This window comes from Syngnathus typhle, linkage group LG4 (assembly GCF_033458585.1).
Source record: "Syngnathus typhle isolate RoL2023-S1 ecotype Sweden linkage group LG4, RoL_Styp_1.0, whole genome shotgun sequence".
NCBI classification, from domain to species: Eukaryota; Metazoa; Chordata; class Actinopteri; order Syngnathiformes; family Syngnathidae; genus Syngnathus; species Syngnathus typhle.
In genome coordinates, this window is record NC_083741.1 from 18,884,896 (window position 1) to 18,905,584 (window position 20,689).

The following is a 20,689-nucleotide window of genomic DNA, read 5'->3' on the forward strand; positions in this document are numbered from 1 at the left end:
AAAATTAGAATGTAGTATAATTATTGATCTCAAGGAATTTTGCTCAAGTGATACATCTCAACTGAGAGACTATGTATGTGGGGGCGGAGCTTAATTTAGCCGGGCTTATTACAGGTTTAACTAAACTATGTAACTTGATATATAGTGATTGCAATAATTATTTGTGTGAAAAACAATTATTTTTCATAAATAGAAAATAAATCATATGACAAACACTAACTTTTTTTGTACTCTAACGATGTGCTATTTTTTGGAGTACGTGTGTACTGTTAGTCATGAAAGCAAATTGTCGGTCTAGGCTGTGGCGCTGCCGACTCAGAGGAGCGCCTCATTAACTGGCTGCTAGGCGAGCACCGCTACAATCCGCTCATCCGCCCCGCGGTCAACCGGACCGAGAGGGTAACCGTGAAGCTGCAGGTGTCTCTGGCGCAGCTCATCAGCGTAGTACGTATTAATTCAAGCCGTGTATAAACGTAGAAACCGTTTGTGACTTCATTTATAATTCTCTGTTGTCAATTCTAGAATGAAAGGGAGCAGATCATGACCACCAATGTTTGGCTTACTCAGGTAAATATGAACTTGAACTCAGATTAATCCGTATCCATTGTTAGCATTTCAAACGGAGCCTACAGCTTCGACACGATAATATTATTTACCGATAAAGATGGATGGCAATCGGAAAGTCCGACTTACTCTTCTTTTTGCATTCAGCACTGGGTAGACTACAGGTTATCGTGGGACCCCGCCAAGTACGAAGGAATCGACAAGCTGCGCATTCCCTCCAGACACGTCTGGCTGCCTGATATTGTCCTCTATAACAAGTTAGTAGCAATTCCACGAACCATGGTATCCATTATTTTCACAATTTATCTCATACCAGTTTACAGACAATTGAGAAACATCTTGGTTCTTGTTAAGGTAAATTTCTAGGAGGAAAGGACAGGACGAGATCTAAGGGGTGGTACTGGGATTGAGTCAATGCACAATATCCCTTGGAGATTCATTGTTCAGACAGTTCCTTATCAAGGTGCTAATGTCTTTGTCTTCCCGTAGTGCCGACGGGACGTACGAGGTGACAGTCTTCACCAACGTCATTGTGCTCTCCAACGGCAGCATTAACTGGCTCCCGCCCGCCATCTACAAGAGCGCCTGCAAGATCGAGGTCAAGCATTTCCCCTTCGACCAGCAAAACTGCACCCTTAAATTCCGCTCATGGACCTACGACCACACCGAGATCGACCTGATGTTGAAAACGGAGGTGGCCAGCATGGATGACTTCACGCCCAGCGGCGAGTGGGACATCCTGGCGCTGCCAGGCCGGCGGACGGTCAACCCGCTGGATGCCACCTACGTGGACGTCACGTATGACTTCATCATCAAGAGGAAGCCACTTTTCTACACAATCAACCTGATCATTCCGTGTGTGCTGATTACCTCTCTAGCCATCCTGGTCTTCTACCTTCCCTCAGACTGCGGCGAGAAGATGACCCTGTGCATTTCCGTCTTGTTAGCCCTCACCGTCTTCCTGCTCCTGATCTCCAAGATCGTCCCCCCGACATCTCTTGATGTGCCGCTGATCGGCAAGTACCTGATGTTCACCATGGTGCTGGTGACCTTCTCCATCATCACCAGCGTATGCGTGCTCAACGTCCACCACCGTTCCCCCAGCACCCACACCATGCCCCCCTGGGTCAAGCTCATCTTTCTGGTCAAACTGCCGAGCTTGCTGTTCATGAGACGCCCTCACAATAACGCTGCCCTTCATAGGCTGCGAAAACAGAGATCGGGGAGGACAGTTCTGGGCTTGGGTTGCCCCGTCACATCCAAAACTGGTTTTCCGCAGACGACCTCGGCCTTCCTGCCTTCAGACTCCACCTTCTCAACACCAGGACATAAAAGTGCCCCCACTCTGGGCCTTAGGCACCCCAATAAAGGCGAGTTGCGGTCTACGGAATGCATTCCTGGTGCTTCGGACCGCCATCTTAGAAGCAATTCAAACTTGGCTACAGACGTCCAAGAGGCAATGAATGGGGTGCGTTTTGTAGCGGACCACATGATGGCGGAAGATGACGATCAAAGTGTACGTATCATGCATGAAATATCCGACCTGAGTCGTTCCTGACAAATCAATACCACAGTTAGAGGGATCCTGTGAGGAACTTGGAAAATCAACTAAGTATGGGCGGGAATTGGGGCGGAAGGGACAATAGTGGGGTAACCAGTTTGAAATCCAACAGGCAATTTAGACATTAACCACTCACCCCTTAGATGCATTCCTATTTGTGCTTGCAGGTGGTCGAAGACTGGAAGTACGTGGCCATGGTGGTGGATCGCATGTTCCTGTGGATCTTCGTGATTGTGTGCGTGGTGGGCACGCTGGGCTTGTTCCTCCAGCCCGTCTTTCAGAGTCAGGTGTCTCACCAACATCAGCAGCCCACTTCTGAGATGCCTCGCATTTGATCAGTGTGGGTTTTTCACCATCTTTGTTCGGGAAGAAGTCGTCGCTAATCTGCCGGACAACACGGATTAAGGATTAAACTCGAGTGATCGTCTTTTTCTTTGTCTTTTTTTGTGACGAAGAAACTGCCTGAATGAGTGTTTGTTAAAAGAAGAACACCAAACTGGTGCCTTGAGTTCCGAGGTTTATTTCATTCTGTGACCACAATTGTTAAGGAAAACATCCGTAGGCCAAATCATTTTCCTCCATTTAAATGAATGGAATTGCCATTAATTGGTTCCAGCCCCACAATCTGCCAAACTGCTTCTTGTTGTGAAGTGATTTAAGTTGAGTTTGTAGTCACCATTTAGCGGTTGTATCTAGAATTTTTACTCAGAGCAAAGAAATCAGTCGGGTCACTCATAAATCAAGGCACCGTTGTATAAAGTACATTGGAAGTTATGCGAAGCAAGCGGACTCATATTCTCATTTTTACACACACTTGTTAACTAAAAAAGATTTACAGTAATTTATTATTTAATTATATTGTAATTCAATATTATTATAAATAAAGGCCTACCCCTAATAATAAATGTTCCTTTTATATACACTTTGGCTTTACAATATATGTATCATCAGTATCTCAATAAATGTGCTATTGACTCAAACAAAAAAACAAATACACACCTCCCTTTTCCTCTCAGAAGGAGACAATCTTTCTATATCAGACTCAACTACGGTATAGCTTCAAAAAAATTAATCGATAGAATTGATTTATCGCAGATCAGAATTTCATTTCAACACTATCACTACACTCGTCCGGTACTTCAAATAGAACGAACACACACACACACACACACACTACATTCACCGCTCATTAAATGGTGCTGAGTGTGCTCATTAAGGGATTCTGCAGACTGTCGCCCATTTTGCCAAAGCTTCATCACGAGATTGCAATTAACTAACCCCACCTTCTTTTTTTGTCCAAATGGACTTTAATGACTTTTTTGTTTTGTTTTTAAAAATAACTGCAGATCACGGGTATCCATCGGAAGGGATGCCTCGTTAATATTGGCTGTGCATTAGCTACTAGGGTGAGATACATTTTATTATACGCTTTACTAGACCGTGACTTTTCAATCTGTTTGTTGTTGTTGTTGTAAATATCGTCCGTGTGATGGATAGGATGTCCACAATTAGCCACCACATAGACGACGCCAAAACAAACCTCACAAAGCATTTTTATGATGGAGCAATATTTTCTCACGGGTCCGGTGTCAGCGCTGGAGTTCCCATATGGCGCCTCCTCATTTCATGTCGGCGAAGGCCTCTAAATTTATCGAACGGAGAGCTCGTTCGTCTCACTGAAGGACATCATGGAAAATCATTCTGGCAGGAGGAAAAGGGGAGCGTTTATTTGGGGGGAAAAAGATGCTGAGAAGCACAATGACAGGCATATTTCTAAAACGAATCCTCACATAACTGACCGAGAAACTTTACTCACGTTGTCCTTATCTGTTTTAATCGCCACTTATGTTGTTTGCTATTTAGTTGATAAGTGAACTTTTTAAATGGGTGTGATCTTATATGTCTTCTGCATTCTTACAACTGTTACTATTAATCCAAATAATAATAATAAATAAAATCTCATATTTTAAGATTTTACCATATTTTTGCTGTGGTTATAATAAGGCCTGCAACTGAAGTGCTCAATACCTTCAACTGGATTTTAAGAAAATTAATGTAAAGTCATACACTTTAAAAGTCATACTTACCCTGAGAAATAGAGGACAGGTTATAACAGGAACCTATGGCTTTGTGTCACATCAGCTTCTCATAGGTTGCCGTAGCAATCAAGCTTCTGTCAGAGGCTGGCTCAGCCTTCCCTCCCTCCCTCTCCTTCCTTCTCTGCATCCTTTCACTCTTCCTCTTGACTTTCTCCGAGCCTGGATCCAGCGCAGCCTTCGTCCAGCAGCCAGGAAAATGAAAGGCAATTTTTGCCTCTTTTTTGCATCCACCTGTTCTGTCTTTTGGTTGCATCTTCAGGGTAAGTCAGAATGCTCCGTGAGTGATTTACTGGAAACACAGTTTAGTTTGTTTTAAGCCTGCAACATAGGCAACTATAATGGTTATTACAATTTTTGTGACCCCCCAGAAAAAGCGTAAAACAAAAATAAATGATTATATAAATTACATTATTATTAAAGTAGTTTTGTTTGTCTGTTTTGCACACCCACTACAAAATTGTATGCTTTTTACATTTTTCGTCTTTACAAATGCTTTTTAGAACCTAAATTAGCATTCTGAAATTGCATTTCTTTATTTTACAAAATTGTCAAATAACTTTTTATTTGAATAATGATTATGATTGATGCTGATTCTGATGGCATATATATATATATATATATATATATATATATATATATTTTTTTTTCAATATAGTTTGTGTCTTTTTATTTGATACGTTTTATATCTCTGTCTGTCTGTGGCCATCCATCTGTCCTGTGACCTCAGGAGGAGCATGTTCAGAGGGCGAACACAAGCTCTTCTCCGTCATCTTCTCCAAGTACAACCAGTTTATTCGACCGGTGGAGAACGTGTCTGAGCCAGTCATTGTGCAGTTTGAGGTCTCTATGTCGCAGCTGGTCAAAGTGGTGAGAAGGAATTGCAAGTTGGCAGCTTGACAATTTTGGGTTTGGCTGAAATTCATATTGATCAGAGAGTGGCGGCAGTTGACTGGAAGGGCACCGTTGTAAATGGGACGCTACAAATTGTTAATCTACTAACCTAATTGCTCGATTTTGAATTTACTGTCAATATCAATAAAAGAGATGAGTGAAGAGTGCAACGAGGCAAGCAACTGGACTCTTGTTTGTTGAATTAATGTCTTTTTTCCTGGACATTCAAAAATGACTTGGGCAATTATGCTATGAAGCTAAAGAAATTCTCTGTACCCGTAAACTGCCTGCCATGGAAAGTCAAACTATGTCGAGACAACATTGTCTCTGTTTTTGCTGCTAAAATATTCCAGCATGTCTTGTTCTAAAATCCTTTCTGCTGCTCCCTTCTCAGGATGAAGTCAACCAGATCATGGAGACAAACCTCTGGCTAAGACACGTAAGTTCACTGTCACAATTGGGTCACAAAGGGTGCCCAGTATGGAGCCTTTCCTCTGTCATGGGGCATGACGAAAACAATCTTGAAGTATTTATGGAGATGAGGGGGAAATGCCTTGTAGTCCAGGTTCTTAAAACCTGATAGGCATCGCAACTTGGGCCCAGATACACAGAGGAAATGGATGCATTGGATTTTAAATGAAGAGTGATTGTTTAAGTGCATCAGTGTCTTTGTTAATTACCGTATTTTCCGCCCTTATATATGGACCAAATTCCTAAATTTAAACTGGCCCAAAGCATTGTGTCATGAAATCAATCATAAGTGGCCCGCTGAAGACTATGAATCATGAATCAAAAAGACTATGGATCATTATTTTATGATTATAAAGTAATTTGTTCCGTCTGAAGTTGAAATAAAAAAGATAAAATGGAGAATGATTTGATTTGGATTAAAAATCTGACATGATGCATTAATGGTGCGCCTTATAGTCCGGTGCGCCTTATATAAGGATTAAGTTTTAAAATGGGCCATTCATTGAAGGTGCGCCTTATAGGCCGGTGCGCCTTATAGGCCAGAAAATACGGTATCTGACATATCACAAGAAAGCTGGACAAAAAAAACAAAAAAAAACAGCAAGTCAAACGATTCAGAACTGGACCACAAATTTGGAAAAATACGTTTCTGAAGTCGCTTAAGACTTTAGTTCAGTGAGCAATTGATTAATTCAGATTTTTGTGCTATAAATTATAGTTAATTTCCAGTTTCCTATCATTGTTCATATTTGCATTTGCATTATTTTATAAAGCTTTTTGATCCTGCTCTCATACCTAATGAAGAGTCCCATATAGTGCCTCGGGTCTAAACATGACATATTTTACTCCTTTGTTTTTGTGCAGATACTTTCATTCATACTAATAGGGAGGTGACAAGATCCCCCCCCCCCCAACATTTAATCAAGTGCAAGTTTTAGAGCACCCGCTGTTTGCCTCTCTATTGTGCCTTTAAGACTCTTGCAAGGACTGCCAACAGCAAAAAGGCCCGTTAAGCACATTTTAGTTTCAGCGCTAACTGAATAACTTGTCTCTTCTTTTTATTGTTTCTCTAGGGAGTGGGAGGAGGCGTGTGAATGATGTTATGTTTCATCTTGGGTTATATGGTGCAATTTATGTGCTCTTTTTGTATTAACTTTTATCTTGCGCCAGGCACTAAAATCTTTATGTTTCTATCGACCACTGAGCCACCAAATGGTTTTAATTTGTCACCTGCTCGGTAGGTAAATTTACATAAAAATGAGTTTCGCGACAGAAGAGTCCTCGTATTATTTGTGTTCAGATATTGTTCCGTTTTTTTCTTTTTTTTAAACTTAAATATTTTACTGGTAATGTTTTAGATCTGGAATGACTACAAACTCAAATGGAATCCAAGAGATTTCGGTGGTGTCGAGTTCATACGTGTGCCGTCCAACCGGATATGGAAGCCTGATATCGTGCTCTACAATAAGTGAGTCTTTTGGTTTTTATCTTAAGCAAAATAAATAAATAAACTCACCTCGGAGAACCCCTTCGTCGTCCATTTCTCCCCACAGTGCAGTCGGTGACTTCCAGGTGGATGACAAGACGAAAGCTCTGCTCCGGTACAACGGCGAGGTCACATGGATCCCTCCCGCTATCTTCAAGAGCTCGTGCAAGATCGACGTCACCTACTTCCCCTTCGACTACCAGAACTGCACCATGAAGTTTGGCTCGTGGACTTACGACAAGGCCAAGATCGACCTGGTGCTGATCGGCTCCACCATCAACCTCAAGGACTTCTGGGAGAGCGGCGAGTGGATGATCATCGACGCCCCCGGCTACAAGCACGACATCAAGTACAACTGCTGCGAGGAGATCTACACGGACATCACCTACTCGCTTTACATCCGCCGTCTGCCGCTCTTCTACACCGTCAACATGATCATCCCATGCCTGCTCATCTCCTTCCTCACCGTGCTCGTCTTCTACCTGCCGTCCGACTGCGGCGAGAAGGTTACACTTTGCATCTCTGTGCTGCTCTCCCTCACCGTCTTCCTCCTGGTCATCACCGAGACCATCCCCTCCACATCGCTGGTCATTCCGCTGATCGGCGAGTATCTCCTTTTTACCATGATTTTCGTCACCCTTTCCATCGTCATCACCGTCTTCGTGCTGAACGTCCACTACCGCACGCCCAAAACGCACACCATGCCGCGGTGGGTGCGGGGCGTCTTCCTGGGCCTGCTTCCCAAAGTCATGTTCATGACCCGACCGGAGAGAGACCCGGAGAAGACGAACAAGAGCGTCCAGATGATCCGCCCCAGACCGTGCGGCGCTCACAACTCGGGGTCCCAACACAAAACACAGGTTCTGCCCTCCGGCGTGGTGTCCAGCTTGATTAACCGGCAGAAGCCCCCGAATGACACGGAGCTTTCCGATCTCCACAACTTGAACGCAAACGAGCTAGCCAAAAGCGCCGGGTCGGGCTCGTTGTGCTGCGAGGAACGCTGCTGGCACCAGAGGTCCGGGAAGCTGCCAACAGACTCTGGAGGAGGCAGCGGCTTGAGCTGCCTAGGGGTCCTTAGCGGAGGCTCCAGCTCGGAGTCTTTGGATGCGGGAGTATTGACCCTTCTGCCGTTCTCCCCCGAGATCAGGGAGGCTATTGAGAGCGTCAAGTATATCGCAGAGAACATGAAAATGCAGAATGAGGCCAAGGAGGTGAGATCGCAAACACGTTTTGAGCATTTTCCCTCTCTTGGTTCATTACACAAACCATTAAACTCAAGATGTTCTTACCTGAGCTAACAGTTAGCTTAGCTTCTTTCATTACTATCTATTTTATTTCCTTCACTATAGAGATGCTTTTCACTGTGTTGCCTCTCACAGGTCAGCCTTGATACGCTGCTAGACAAGATTTGCGATTGTGAAAATATGAATAGCTGTCATTTCAAGTATACCAAACACCTACTTGTTTATTGTCGCACATATCATAGGTTCAGGATGATTGGAAATACGTCGCCATGGTGATCGACCGCATCTTCCTGTGGGTTTTTGTCCTGGTGTGCATCTTGGGGACCGCCGGGCTTTTCCTCCAGCCTCTTCTACTCGGGGATGACATATGAATACATATTATGCTATTATCATTTTTTTTAAGAATTCAGACTATCAAAATGCACAGCCTTTTTAGGATATTTTAAAAGACAGAACACAAACGTACCGACGTCAGATGAAAACCGTATGGCCTTGAAATTGGTCTTCAGAGCATGAAACAAGAAATGGGTGGCAACCTGAACACATTATGATCAAAGAGCGACATCATATGTTTAATTGAGGTACTGCAACAAATTGCCTGCAGCGCTGAAAGATTTTATTGTGGCATTTTGTGCAAACTCTTATGCCTTTATATATCGCCATAAAATCCCCAGTAAATACAGTTTTTTTTTTTAAATGTCCGATCTTATTTTGCACATTATTTGGCTTGCTCCCCTTTAAAAAAATTGTACAGGGAGCAAAAAGGAGATGTCCAAATTGTAGTAAACATACCAGGGCAGCTGGTACGACTCGGTCCTCAGGTGAGCTGTACCCTTTTGCTTCGTGGCAAACTCTATCCAGAAGAGGCAGCTGTCAAATGACAGAATGGGCTGATTGTTCACAAACGTCCCTAGAGCGACATGAGGATGACTCTGTGTCCTCCAGAACTCAGGACAAACTCTTCCAGGTGGTCATATAGAGGCTTGGGCAGGTTTACACTGGAGGTCTCTCATGAAGTTGGGCTTGTGGGGCATGGAAACAAATCTGCATGAGGTTTGTCGCTCACAACACATAGGGTGCTAGAAAGAAATGTGAGTTTCCATGCACGGCCATCTTTACCCTGAAGAAGTAAACAACAGGAGCTCAGTCAAGTGTGCGACATGTTTCACTTTTATTTACAAGAATCACATTCTTAACATAACTAGCTATACTACTGTAACCTTCAAGTGTGAATTACTAAGTGGATACATGCACTTTTTGTCTCTCTTCTGGAATGCATCATGCAAACGTAGCAAAATTTCCCATTACAGATAAATCCAGGATGGCCACCCCAATCTAAAGTGTAATTGTCAATTATGTGAAATCAACACATTTTCCAGAAAGACATAAGGAAATGACTACGCACTGGAGTATAAGTCGCACCAGCCATAAAATGCCCAAAAAAGTGAAAAAAAACAACATAGATATGTATATAAGTCGCTCCTGAGTATAAGTCGCCCCCCCCCAAACTATGAAAAAAAACACGACTTATAGTCCGAAAATTACGGTACTTTGGTTTCTTGTTTTATATTTAATATTACAAATGATTTCATGTGCAGAAAATAACACTGCAGTTAACACTTTGAGTTCCACAGCAATTTGTTTTAATGTGTAACAAATAAATAAAGTTATAAAGTTTAAATGTATTGTAAACAAACCAGCTGGTTTGAAATTGGCATTTGGTATGAAAAGCATAATTGACGCAGCCATTGTGGCTAGTGGCTGTGGAGTGGCCATCAAATTCTCTGACCCTCTGGCGGCTCCCCCGGTAATTACATGTTTTTTGATTTCCACATCACGTATTTTAAAAATATACAGTAGTAGTTAGTAGTCCAGAAATGTGTTGCAAAACATAATCAAATCTAGATGTGCCTCACCTTCATGTTCCTCAACCTTCAGAGGACACCTCCAATATGTTTGGGAACGATAATGCTGGCCCATTTGTAGATAACCGGGATGAAGAGGAGAGCTGAGCCCAGGACGGACACCAGCAGGAATGCCCAGAGAAAGATTCGATCCAGAACCTGGGCAACAAATTTCCAGTCCTGTACCACCTAGAGAAAAAAAAAACACATAAAAGACAGTTATGCAACATGTTGCCAGGCAAAACTGAAGTGTGGTTTGACGTTGCTGTGTTACAAGTTGTTTGCACAGGGGAAAAAAAAATAAAGAGCATGGGTGAGGTAGTGAGGACACCACATTCCTCGTTTGCATGAGTGCTTGTTTGACTTTGATAAGCAAAATGTTTGATTGGGGTGGCCATCTTGGATGATTGCAATCTTTCACTATGCAAATAACAGACTCACCTCTCTGACCTCATTTTCTTTGACCACATGCATGGTTATGTAGCGGATGGAATCCAGCGCAGCTTGGATGTTGAGTCTGGTGTGGGAGAGGCCGTGCTCAGCGGGATAGTCCTTCATCATCCCCAATCCCGGCACCCGTCCCGTCGGTGCTGCTCCCGCCGTGCCGTAGCGGTCCACGTGGCTGCGCATGCACAGCAGCTTGGGGAGCCGATGCAGGAAGACCCTGCGCACCCACGGCGCCATGCCGTGATGCGTGGATGACGAGCGATGGTGCACGTTAATGGCGAAGACGGTGATAACAATGGAGAGCGTGACGAAGATCATGGTGAAGACCAGATACTCGCCGATGAGAGGGATGGCCTTGGACGAGGAGGGGATGATCTCCTCGATGACCAGAAGGAAGACGGTAAGAGACACCAGCACCGAGGTGCAGAGGGAGATCTTTTCGCCGCAGTTGGACGGCAGGTAGAAGACGAGGATTGTGAGGAAAGATAGGCCGATGCAGGGGATGATGAGGAAGAGCGTGTAGAAGAGTGGCAGCCGGCGGATGATGAAGAAGTACGTGATGGTGGGATAGGAGACGCCGGCGTCCACTCTTAGACCGCGGCTGCCTGTGGCCGTCACAATTTCCCACTCGCCGTTGTCAAAATAGTCCTGCCTGTCTACGTGGAAGTCCTCCAGAATGATGTCGACCTGCCAAAGAAAAATCACACCGACTTCACACAATTACTGTATATGCCGGATAGCACCTATTAAAAATAAATAATCTTTAGGACAGTTTTTGGGGGGGAATCAGAGATTTTAGGCCTGTATATTACTTGCATTTTTTTTGTCTTTTTTCTGGATTTGTCTACCTGGGAGCCATCGTAAGTCCACGAGCCAAATTTCATGGAGCAGTTCTGCAGGTCAAATGGGAAGAAGGTGACGTCGATGGTGCAGGCAGATTTGTAGTTGGCAGGCGGTGTCCACAATATGGTCCCATCGTATTTGACTACTGCCTTGGTGACCGTGCCCTCGAAACGACCGTCTGAACTGTCAGGGAAAGCGACATGAAGTAAGATCTAACAAAACATAACGATCCCATTTGGAGCCATTGTTTCCGCGCGCTCACATTCACACATCATTTATGAGGCTCAGAGTGGAAGCTGTTAAAACCACGTTTTATTATTCCAAAACAGATTACAGTTAAATAGTCCGGGCATCGCGGACATTTCTGACCTGAATTATCTTCAATCAAAAAAGAAAAAAATAGATTTGGCAGGGGAGCTAAAAATTTTATTTTGCTGAGGATTTTGACGGAAAATGATTGATTCCGTCGATACAGACTGACAAGTGCAGCAAATACGTTCTGGATACATCCTGCATGTATTATGTAGTTTCGATCTATCACGTTACATACTTATCATAAAGCACGACGTCTGGGAGCCAGAGCCTGTCAGAGGGCACTCGTATAGTGGTGATGCCCTGGTAGTCGTCGGGGTCCCATCTTAACTTCATGTCAGTCCACTCCTGCATGACAAGCAACCCCAAGTTGACTTTAACTTGGATGATAAAATTGCATTAAAAGCATCAATCCGTTGACGGTAAACGAGACACAGGTTATAAAAAAAAACATTTTAAAAAAATACGATGATATACAAAACATTTCATCACAGCGAAGGAGGCATTTGTGGGGATTGTTCAATTGTGAGACACAGAAGACCATGAATGAAGCTGACAACAGTGGAGTGGAGATGAGGAGGAAGGCAGTGAGGGCAGAAGCTGGCAAAGTGCCAAGAGGAATCATCCTGATGGGAACTGTCAGGGAGATGCCACCGGTCATCAAGATGGAATGCTTGGTCGGTCACAAACATTTTTCATGGATGGGGATTGCTCAACTTGCCTGTTTCATCCACACATTGGTGGTCATTAGTTGGTTCTTCTCATCCTGATTGGTGAAAACACAGCAGAGGCTTTATTGTATTCCTATTGTTACTCAATTTAAAAAGAAAGTCGTGTTGAACCGCACCACATCGACGAGCTGGGAGATGGCCAGTCCAAACTTGACGTAAATGGTCTGGTTTAGATATTCCACCGGGCGGACCCATTTCTGGTAGTTCCCAAAGAGGTACTTGAAGAGCTTGTCTTCAGCTTTTGCATAGGAGGAAAGGTTAGGAACCCCTGAGAGTGATAAGAACCATAGAACTTCTCATCACTCTAGAAACGTCTATCTGACTCGGAACTTCTCTTCTTTTGAAATGAAATGTGATTCATGTGGCCTTGGAGGATGCGTGCTGCCCCTGCCGAGTGTATTAAAACACATTAATGCTATCAATCCTACTCGGAATGACGCCGTTTGCCTTTGGGGCCCGATTTACGGGCAGTGGATCTTGTATTCAATCACTCCTCATGTCGATGCAGACAAGCAATTCCCTAATTAATGAGACTGTTATCTGCCCATTCATCATCTTTTCCAGCCGCCCTTCTTTTAAGGGTCGGTCCGCTTGGCTGAGACTCTCAAATCGATAATGGCGTAGCTGCGAGGATTTGCGGCTCCCTCAGCAAACCAATTAATGGCGACATACTGCTACTATCCCCTTTATTATAAAAAACATTGATCTTCATGACATTTCATAACACTTAAATGGACCAATCACATGCATCGGAACATTTCTCCTGCATTCAGCCAATCAAATGTTTTATGTGTGTGCAAATGGAGCAAGTCGGTGTCTTGTATGTAAGGCGAAAAGTGGAAGCAACTAAACTATTCAATCTTATTGATTTTTTTCATGGTAGCAAAGTGATGTGCTGGTTAGGTTCACAGTTTTGGATACATGCATCCAAGCCTCAAATTGTCCATAAATGTGAATGTGGATGTGACCAATTGGTTGTTTATAAGGCGAAGCGACACATTTTGTACTATATGTCGAGGAAGAGCAAAGTTTAGCCAGCTTTGTTAGTTGGGAATCTTTGTCACGTGTACATTGTATTTTTAAAAAAAAAGAATCCTTTGAAAGCCATTTAAGGAGTTCGGGATCATAATTTGTGGTGTATTTACGATGAACGCAAGCAATTCTAAACATTTTACTGCAAGGGTGTGTATTATTTGCCGTTTTTTCATCATCGCGGCAGGGCTCTGTCCCTAACGTGAGTAGTGTGGATCTTTCGCAATATCAGCGGCTTCTCTCTGATACCGCTCAGTCATGTGGAATCCATTTATTGACATGTAAACAGCGTCGGCGGGCAACTTACGCAGCGAGTGGCACAGGTGGCAACAGTGCAGCAGCGGCAACAGCAGCAGCAGCAAAGCGAGAGAGGAGGCGGCCGCCCCCTCCGCTCTTAGCATCGTCTCAGAGACGCTCAGGCATCGTTGGCGCGTTAGACAGAAACTGCGTTAAAAGGTATCATTGGCTTCATAAAAATACAACAAGAGCACAAACAAAGCGTCATGGTAGGAGAAAAGCAGAGTTCATGCATACCTGTCCCTGAGTGGCGTCAGTGAATAGAGAAGCGATGCTCACAGCCTCTCTCCTCTTCCCGCCTCCCCTCCTGCCTCGAGAAAGCACCACCCCCTCAACAACATATACAGTCCCCCTCATCTTCCTTGCAGTTCTTGAGGTCACCTCATATTCAGCCGCAGTCCGATCACGTTTCTCCCTGTGGAAACACAATTGAACAAAGAGGATTAGAAGCCTCCCCCCCCAAATTTAGACTGTGGGCATATTTCCAAACATAAATAAAAAATTGTGGAAATACAGAAGAGCATTCACAAACATTATTCTATACTGAGTTTATTTAATAAATATGCTTTGTGCAGAATTAAATACATCTTCAAATGGCTTTCCAAACAGCAGATTATGCCAGAATGTGGGACATGAATTGTCAAATAATCATCATAGTGTCAACCAGAAAAAGGCTCCCAAAAAATGTATTATCCAAGATATTCACTTTTGTTTGTTTGCCATTTAGAAGGTTTTCTAAGCCCTTTGCAATGCAACAATTTTGTGTATTAATTAAAGCAAATTGAAACATCATAATTGTGTCGAGTAAATGCTATGTTTATGCTCATGCGCTAACATGGTGCTCATATCAAAAGACTTTGAACTTTAGAATAAGACACATGAATTAATTTGTAGTTATTCATTGGGGCTATTTTATCATTCTCGCTCCCAATATGCAAAGGTCCTTTTTATGACATAACCTGCAAGCGGCTCATCAAATAGCCACATCCCTTATTATTACACTTATGTAATGTTTGTTGTGAATCTCAAGTAGTGCGGGGACTGATATTTCAGCATCATGAATAGGAAACATTCTCAACGGAAAAGAGCCAAAAATAAAAACTGATTAGAACATATTGATGAAGCGGAGACATATTCCTGTAAAAATAATGCTGAGTTTAAGTACCATCGGAAAATAGGCAAAAGACGAACTGAAATGCGATAGAAGTGCAAATAGATGAGGTGGGAAGCAGGAGGTGCCACTTCGTAATCGCATAGAGAAAATGTAAATGATTAATTAAGTATAAAGTTTATACTATAAACCAACACACGCGCGTTTTACTGACTGCCTCTCCTCCGATCTTCGCCCACGCAGTTGAACGAAAACTGTCCTTTCCTATTGTGCCGCAACGCTCGTGAACGTCGCACGCAATCCGAGGGGTGGAAGCGGACCCCGAAGCCTAAACAACACGCCGAGTCGATTTAAAGGTAAAAACAGAACTGCACCTTAAGTATGCAACATGACATGTGTTTAATGCCATCAAATTTGGTTCGTTTCAGTGTCCAGAAAAGTTTCGAAGTCTCTCGGATCGAAAGTGAAAAAGCACTTTAAACTGATCAGCCAAGTTTTTGCTGCCGCTCTTGCCTTGTCAGTGGTCGAGGGATTGTTGGAACCGAATCCCAGCTGACTTTGGGCAACAAGCGGACTACATCCTGAACTTGTTGACAGTCAGCTGCGGGGGCACGTAAAAAGACGGACAACCATTGAAAATCACTTTCACGCTGTCACAAGTTGTTTTGGCGTTTGATTCCAGATGAAGCTGACATGTTACCGCAGCGCCTTGCTGCTCTTCATCTTGCTTCCCGGATCCTGTCAGGGTGGCAACATTTTGGTTTTTCCAATTGAAGGCAGCCACTGGGTGAACATGGACATCCTCATGCAAGAGTTGCACGCGCAAGGTCACAACCTGACCGTCGTACGGCCCAGCAAGACGTGGTACATTAAGGACGGCGCCGCCCACTACAACACCATCACCGTCCCCGTGGAAAGAAGCTTGGACCAGAACTTCATCACCGGCTTGATTTACGAAATCATCGAATACGAAAGAGGCGCGATACCTCTCATGACGTTCCTCCATATGACTGTGGGATTGTTTGGAGATTTTTTGGAAGCTCACGTGATGGTGAGCAATTTCACAACGGCGGTTCTCGACGACCAGGATTTGATGAGGAGACTGAATGACAGCAAGTTTGACCTGATGCTCACTGACCCCTGCTGGGGCGGAGGGGCTATTGTGGCCAGATATTTGAACCTCCCTCTGGTGTACAACGTCCGCTGGATGATCGCCACCGAAGCCCACCTCGCCATCGCCCCGTCGCCGTTATCTTACATTCCCGTCGTGGGAACTGGTAATACAAACAAAATGACCTTTCTTCAAAGAGTCAAAAATGTGTTTGTGTTTCTGATCGCTTCTACTCAACATTACCTGGTCATTAAAAACACGTACCAGAAAGTATGCGACAAATATCTCGGACCTGATAACGACATGCACCATTTGCTTCTTTCTGCTGACCTTTGGCTCATGAGAGTGGACTTTGTCTTTGAGTTCCCGCGTCCCACCATGCCAAACGTCATCTACATGGGGGGCTTCCAGTGTAAACCTGCCAAGCCTCTACCTGACCACCTCGAAGAGTTTGTCCAGAGTTCGGGAGAACATGGATTCATCCTAATGTCGCTGGGGACATTCGTGAACGAAATCCCCGCGGATTTAGCCGACTACATCGCGGCGACTTTCGCCAAGCTCCCTCAGAAAGTCATTTGGAGGTATAAAGGCGCTACCCCATCCACGCTGGGGAACAACACTCTCCTGGTGGACTGGATACCGCAGAACGACCTCCTTGGACATCCCAAGATGAAACTCTTTGTGGCTCATGGAGGGACGAACGGCGTCCAGGAGGCAATTTACCACGGAATTCCCGTGGTGGGCATACCCTTGTTTTTCGACCAGCATGACAACCTGCTGCGTCTCACGGAGAGAGGGGCGGCCGTGGTGGTCACGTTAGCATTGGTGGACAAAGATGACAACTTCCTGAAGGCCATCCAAGAAGTTCTTGCTAACCCGTCCTACAGGAATAACATGCAGCGGCTCTCCAGGCTACATAAAGATCAGCCCATCACACCGCTCGACAACGCCCTCTTCTGGATGGAGTTTGTCATGCGGCACAAAGGTGCAGCTCACCTGAGGACTGAGTCCTTCAAACTTCCCTGGTACACCTACTACAATGTCGACGTGTATCTATTCCTGTCTGGAGCTGTGCTGGCTTTGCTTTTAATGTTATTCATCATGATCAAATATTTGTGCTCTGCATTATGTAAGAGGAAAATCAAACGTGAGTAGATAAATCACAATATATGGACGGTGAATTACTTATTTGTGATTCACTTTTCCCGCTCTTACTTCCTTGCAAAGGTGACACTAAAGAAAGCAAGGTGGTAAACTTCTCAAGATGATGCAGCGATAGGCCAGGATGTACAGATAGTACATTTGTAGTACATGTTGTGATGCAAAAAAGCAACATTTAATAAGCTTCATAAACAGTCTCTCAGTTTAATTAAAGTACTAAACAAAAAACAGCATGTTGTAAACAAAGTTTTGTGCAATATATTAAAGATGATCTTACCTTTTTCGGAAATGTTGTCTTGAATGACTATTAGCATTTTTGTAGATTCTATGGTCACTCCAAAAGGCTTTGTGCATTCAGTCTGCTTAGTTCTTTCTGTAGTATTCGATTTTGACTCCATTGTTGTCATTCTAACCACTAATCTGCCGGAATCTGTAGCAGGATGATACCTAAGGAAACAATGTAAACAAAATGAATACGAGCCAAAATATCGACATACTGATCAAATCCATCACATTTTTAAGTATTCAATGTTTTCAGACACATTTAACACTCTTAATCTGTGTTACCAACATCTTAGGTTTCAATTGCATTCAACTTAACAGGAAGTCATGTTTCCTTGATAAGGGTTGATTTGGGTCTGAGGAATTTGACTTCACAAACTAACTTGCAGAACGTGGTATTGAAACACAATGTGGAAGCAAAACGTTTGTTTGCATTTTTCATTGTGTTCAATCTATATTTATCTATCTGTCACGCCAGCAAACTCTCAAAGCAACAATACAATCATTCACGAATGTGCCCTCAACGGGAGCTCGCTTTAAAGTAGCGTAAAAGGAAATCCTGCCGAGAATCCTCCGAGAAGGAAACCATGAGCAGGGTAAGCAGAGAGTAGCCTATCAGGCTGCTGAAATGCGCCATCTAGTGGCTTAAAATAGCCGTCGTTTCCTTTTTGTGTCTGAAAATTAGTTTATTTCTGAGAAAACATACAATTATAGAGTGATAAATTACGCTGTAATGTCAATTTTCTGAAATGACACTTGCATTACCACAGGTAAAATGTGAACTAGCAATCTTTCCCCTTTGAACTATATCCTTATCAGCACACGAGTGTTTAGGAGCATGAAACTATAAAGTCAAAGTCCGACTGGGCTAGAAGTGCAAGAACGAACACGGGTTCTCTTTCATAGAAGGGAATCTCTGGACAGAAACTACGTACATTAGATGTCAAATGAGGTAATATTGACTATTTTGTATCAGCGGCATTTTCAATTGATGCATGTATGTGTGTGAAAAATGGAACGGTCCAAAAATCTAAAGGAATGAAAACAATGTAGAATCTTTCTTACGGCCTTTTTTTGTCATCCGAAATTGTAGAGTGAAGATGCTTTGGTCTTGGGTCTGCCTCTTGCTTTCCACTCTATGTGTGACTTCCGCTTTTGGTGGCAAGGTGCTTGTTTTTCCATTGGATGGAAGCCACTGGGTGAACATGAAAGTGGTTATTGAGGGACTGCACTCGAGAGGGCACCAGGTTGACGTGTTGCGAACGGACGACAGCTGGTACATCAAGGAAAAGTCCCCGCACTACACCGCCATCACGCTTGACGTGGAGTCGGGCTTCAGCAAAGATTTGATTATTGAGTTTGTGGAGCAGTTGCTGCGCATCCAGCGACAAGGCAAGTCCCTCTGGAATCGTTTAAAACTGGAAAGGGAGCAAAGTGAAAAAGCCTCAGGGATGCATGAGAAAACAAGCAAATTGCTGATGTGGATTTTCGAGAATAAAACAATGGTGGAGTCACTGCGAAGTGCCAAATATGACCTCGTTCTGACAGACCCGGCAGTGCCGTGCGGTGTTATTCTCGCCCACTACCTGAAGCTGCCTCTGGTTCTCAACGTGAGATGGACCACCCACGGCGAGGGGCATTTCGCAATCGCACCGTCCCCTCTCTCGTACGTGCCCCTTACAGGGACAGAATTTTCTGATAAGATGAGTTTTTTTGAAAGAGTAGTAAACAATTTGTTATTTATCTTTGCCGAATATCAATACTCAAAGTACATCGAATCGCATTACGATGGCGTGGTTCAAAAATATTTAAGCCCCGACACAGACTACCGTTCGCTGTTCCAAGCAGCAGACCTGTGGCTCATGAGAGTGGACTTTGTCTTTGAGTTCCCACGCCCCACCATGCCCAACGTCATCTACATGGGGGGCTTCCAGTGTAAGCCTGCCAAGCCTCTACCCAACCACCTGGAAGAGTTCGTCCAGAGTTCCGGGGAACACGGATTCATCATCATGTCCCTGGGGACTCTAATCGCAGAACTTCCTAACGACTTAGCCGACGGAATTGCGGCAGCTTTTGCCAAGCTCCCCCAGAAGGTCATCTGGAGGTATAAAGGTGCTAAACCCTCCACTCTGGGCAACAACACTCTCCTGGTGGACTGGATGCCACAAAACGACCTTCTTGGACATCCCAAGATGAAACTCTTTGTTGCTCATGGTGGGACAAACGGCGTCCAGGAAGCAATTTATCACGGCGTGCCAATCCTCGGGCTTCCGCTCATTTTCGATCAACGAGATAATCTACTCAGGATTACGGTGAGAAAAGCCGGGAAAGTCCTGGATATAGTCACCCTGGATCATGATATATTCTACCAGGGCATACAAGAAGTCCTGTCAGATCCATCCTATAGGAACAACATGCAGAGGCTATCCAGGCTGCACAAAGATCAGCCCATCCCACCGCTCGACAGCGCCCTCTTCTGGATTGAGTTTGTCATGAGGCACAAGGGCGCAGCTCACCTGAGGACCGAGTCGTATCAGATGCCTTGGTATGTTTACCATTCTGTGGACGTGCTCCTCTTCTTGTCTGCTGTAGTGCTGCTCATTCTCGGTGCTCTTAGCACATTCACTTACTGGCTTTGCTCCAAATTGTGCCTGAAAAGAAAATGTAAACATGACTAAAGTTATGTACAAGTTACTTGACAGCTGAACTTCACAATGTACAATATCGTGACTTGTAACCTCAAGTAAGTCACAAGTCAAGTCGGACAATCTTGCACTGTTGATTCATGCATATAAACTTGATGTAACTTATCTTTGCGGGTTGTATGATGAAAGATGACGTCCGACTTGTTGCGTCTCTTTTTGTTGGTCATCTTGTGTTTTTGCCAATGTCCCTTTCTTGAGTTTATAAAAATCCTAATCCTTGAATCCAAATGTAATATTCTTCGGAGATTTCTCCTTGATGCTTCTGGAGGTGGTTTTCCTTAATGGAAAACTCAAATAGACATGGGAGATCCCTGATGGTTGTGTATTACAAAAATAATGTATTTTATTAAAAGACAATATTAAAAAAAACATTTAAATACTGGAACAGAATATACGTTTTTCCCGTGGCATTTTACAATTATAAAGCAGGTCTTTTT

The 20,689-nt window shown here is 43.9% G+C and overlaps 5 protein-coding genes across 5 annotated transcripts; 4 read left to right on the forward strand and 1 right to left on the reverse strand.

Annotated features, from left to right (window-relative positions):
* Positions 1-291: 291 nt before the first annotated feature.
* On the forward strand, positions 292-2,949 carry chrnb4 (cholinergic receptor, nicotinic, beta 4 (neuronal)). Its single transcript, XM_061276583.1, has 5 exons — positions 292-444; positions 523-567; positions 712-821; positions 1,054-2,080; positions 2,293-2,949. Exons 2-5 carry the CDS (start codon positions 541-543, stop codon positions 2,458-2,460), a joined length of 1,332 nt encoding a protein of 443 aa, XP_061132567.1. The 5' UTR covers positions 292-444; positions 523-540; the 3' UTR covers positions 2,461-2,949.
* Positions 2,950-4,389: 1,440 nt separating this feature from the next.
* Positions 4,390-10,272, forward strand: chrna3 (cholinergic receptor, nicotinic, alpha 3). Its single transcript, XM_061276725.1, has 6 exons — positions 4,390-4,484; positions 4,952-5,091; positions 5,510-5,554; positions 6,945-7,054; positions 7,140-8,283; positions 8,559-10,272. The coding sequence occupies exons 1-6, from the start codon at positions 4,421-4,423 to the stop codon at positions 8,685-8,687; spliced, it is 1,632 nt and encodes a 543-aa protein (XP_061132709.1). The 5' UTR covers positions 4,390-4,420; the 3' UTR covers positions 8,688-10,272.
* chrna5 (cholinergic receptor, nicotinic, alpha 5) lies at positions 9,731-14,273 on the reverse strand. The gene is made up of 8 exons (XM_061276726.1): positions 14,091-14,273; positions 13,893-14,017; positions 12,670-12,821; positions 12,544-12,588; positions 12,061-12,170; positions 11,516-11,693; positions 10,662-11,354; positions 9,731-10,409 (listed from the first exon to the last, which is right to left on the reverse strand). Exons 1-8 carry the CDS (start codon positions 14,237-14,239, stop codon positions 10,251-10,253), a joined length of 1,611 nt encoding a protein of 536 aa, XP_061132710.1. The 5' UTR covers positions 14,240-14,273; the 3' UTR covers positions 9,731-10,250.
* Positions 14,274-15,234: 961 nt separating this feature from the next.
* Positions 15,235-17,554, forward strand: LOC133153155 (UDP-glucuronosyltransferase 2A2-like). The gene is made up of 2 exons (XM_061277240.1): positions 15,235-15,349; positions 15,422-17,554. Exon 2 carries the CDS (start codon positions 15,676-15,678, stop codon positions 17,257-17,259), a length of 1,584 nt encoding a protein of 527 aa, XP_061133224.1. The 5' UTR covers positions 15,235-15,349; positions 15,422-15,675; the 3' UTR covers positions 17,260-17,554.
* Positions 17,555-18,410: 856 nt separating this feature from the next.
* Positions 18,411-20,660, forward strand: LOC133152817 (UDP-glucuronosyltransferase 2A3-like). Its single transcript, XM_061276720.1, has 2 exons — positions 18,411-18,499; positions 18,641-20,660. The coding sequence occupies exons 1-2, from the start codon at positions 18,495-18,497 to the stop codon at positions 20,223-20,225; spliced, it is 1,590 nt and encodes a 529-aa protein (XP_061132704.1). The 5' UTR covers positions 18,411-18,494; the 3' UTR covers positions 20,226-20,660.
* The last annotated feature ends 29 nt before the right edge of the window (positions 20,661-20,689 follow it).

Excerpts from the sequence above, each read along its gene's own strand:
- chrnb4 (XM_061276583.1), top strand. The coding sequence starts at position 541 with ATGACCACCAATGTTTGGCTTACTCAG. Across the intron at positions 568-711 it reads CCAATGTTTGGCTTACTCAG|CACTGGGTAGACTACAGGTT; the intron begins GTAAATATGAAC and ends TTTTGCATTCAG. Across the intron at positions 2,081-2,292 it reads CGGAAGATGACGATCAAAGT|GTGGTCGAAGACTGGAAGTA; the intron begins GTACGTATCATG and ends TTGTGCTTGCAG.
- chrna3 (XM_061276725.1), top strand. The coding sequence starts at position 4,421 with ATGAAAGGCAATTTTTGCCTCTTTTTTGCATCCACCTGTTCTGTCTTT. Across the intron at positions 5,092-5,509 it reads TGTCGCAGCTGGTCAAAGTG|GATGAAGTCAACCAGATCAT; the intron begins GTGAGAAGGAAT and ends CTCCCTTCTCAG. Across the intron at positions 5,555-6,944 it reads CAAACCTCTGGCTAAGACAC|ATCTGGAATGACTACAAACT; the intron begins GTAAGTTCACTG and ends GTAATGTTTTAG.
- chrna5 (XM_061276726.1), bottom strand. The coding sequence starts at position 14,239 with ATGAGGGGGACTGTATATGTTGTTGAGGGGGTGGTGCTTTCTCGAGGC. Across the intron at positions 14,018-14,090 it reads AACTCTGCTTTTCTCCTACC|GCGCCAACGATGCCTGAGCG; the intron begins ATGACGCTTTGT and ends TTTCTGTCTAAC. Across the intron at positions 12,589-12,669 it reads TCTCCCAGCTCGTCGATGTG|GATGAGAAGAACCAACTAAT; the intron begins GTGCGGTTCAAC and ends TTCACCAATCAG.
- LOC133153155 (XM_061277240.1), top strand. The coding sequence starts at position 15,676 with ATGAAGCTGACATGTTACCGCAGCGCCTTGCTGCTCTTCATCTTGCTT.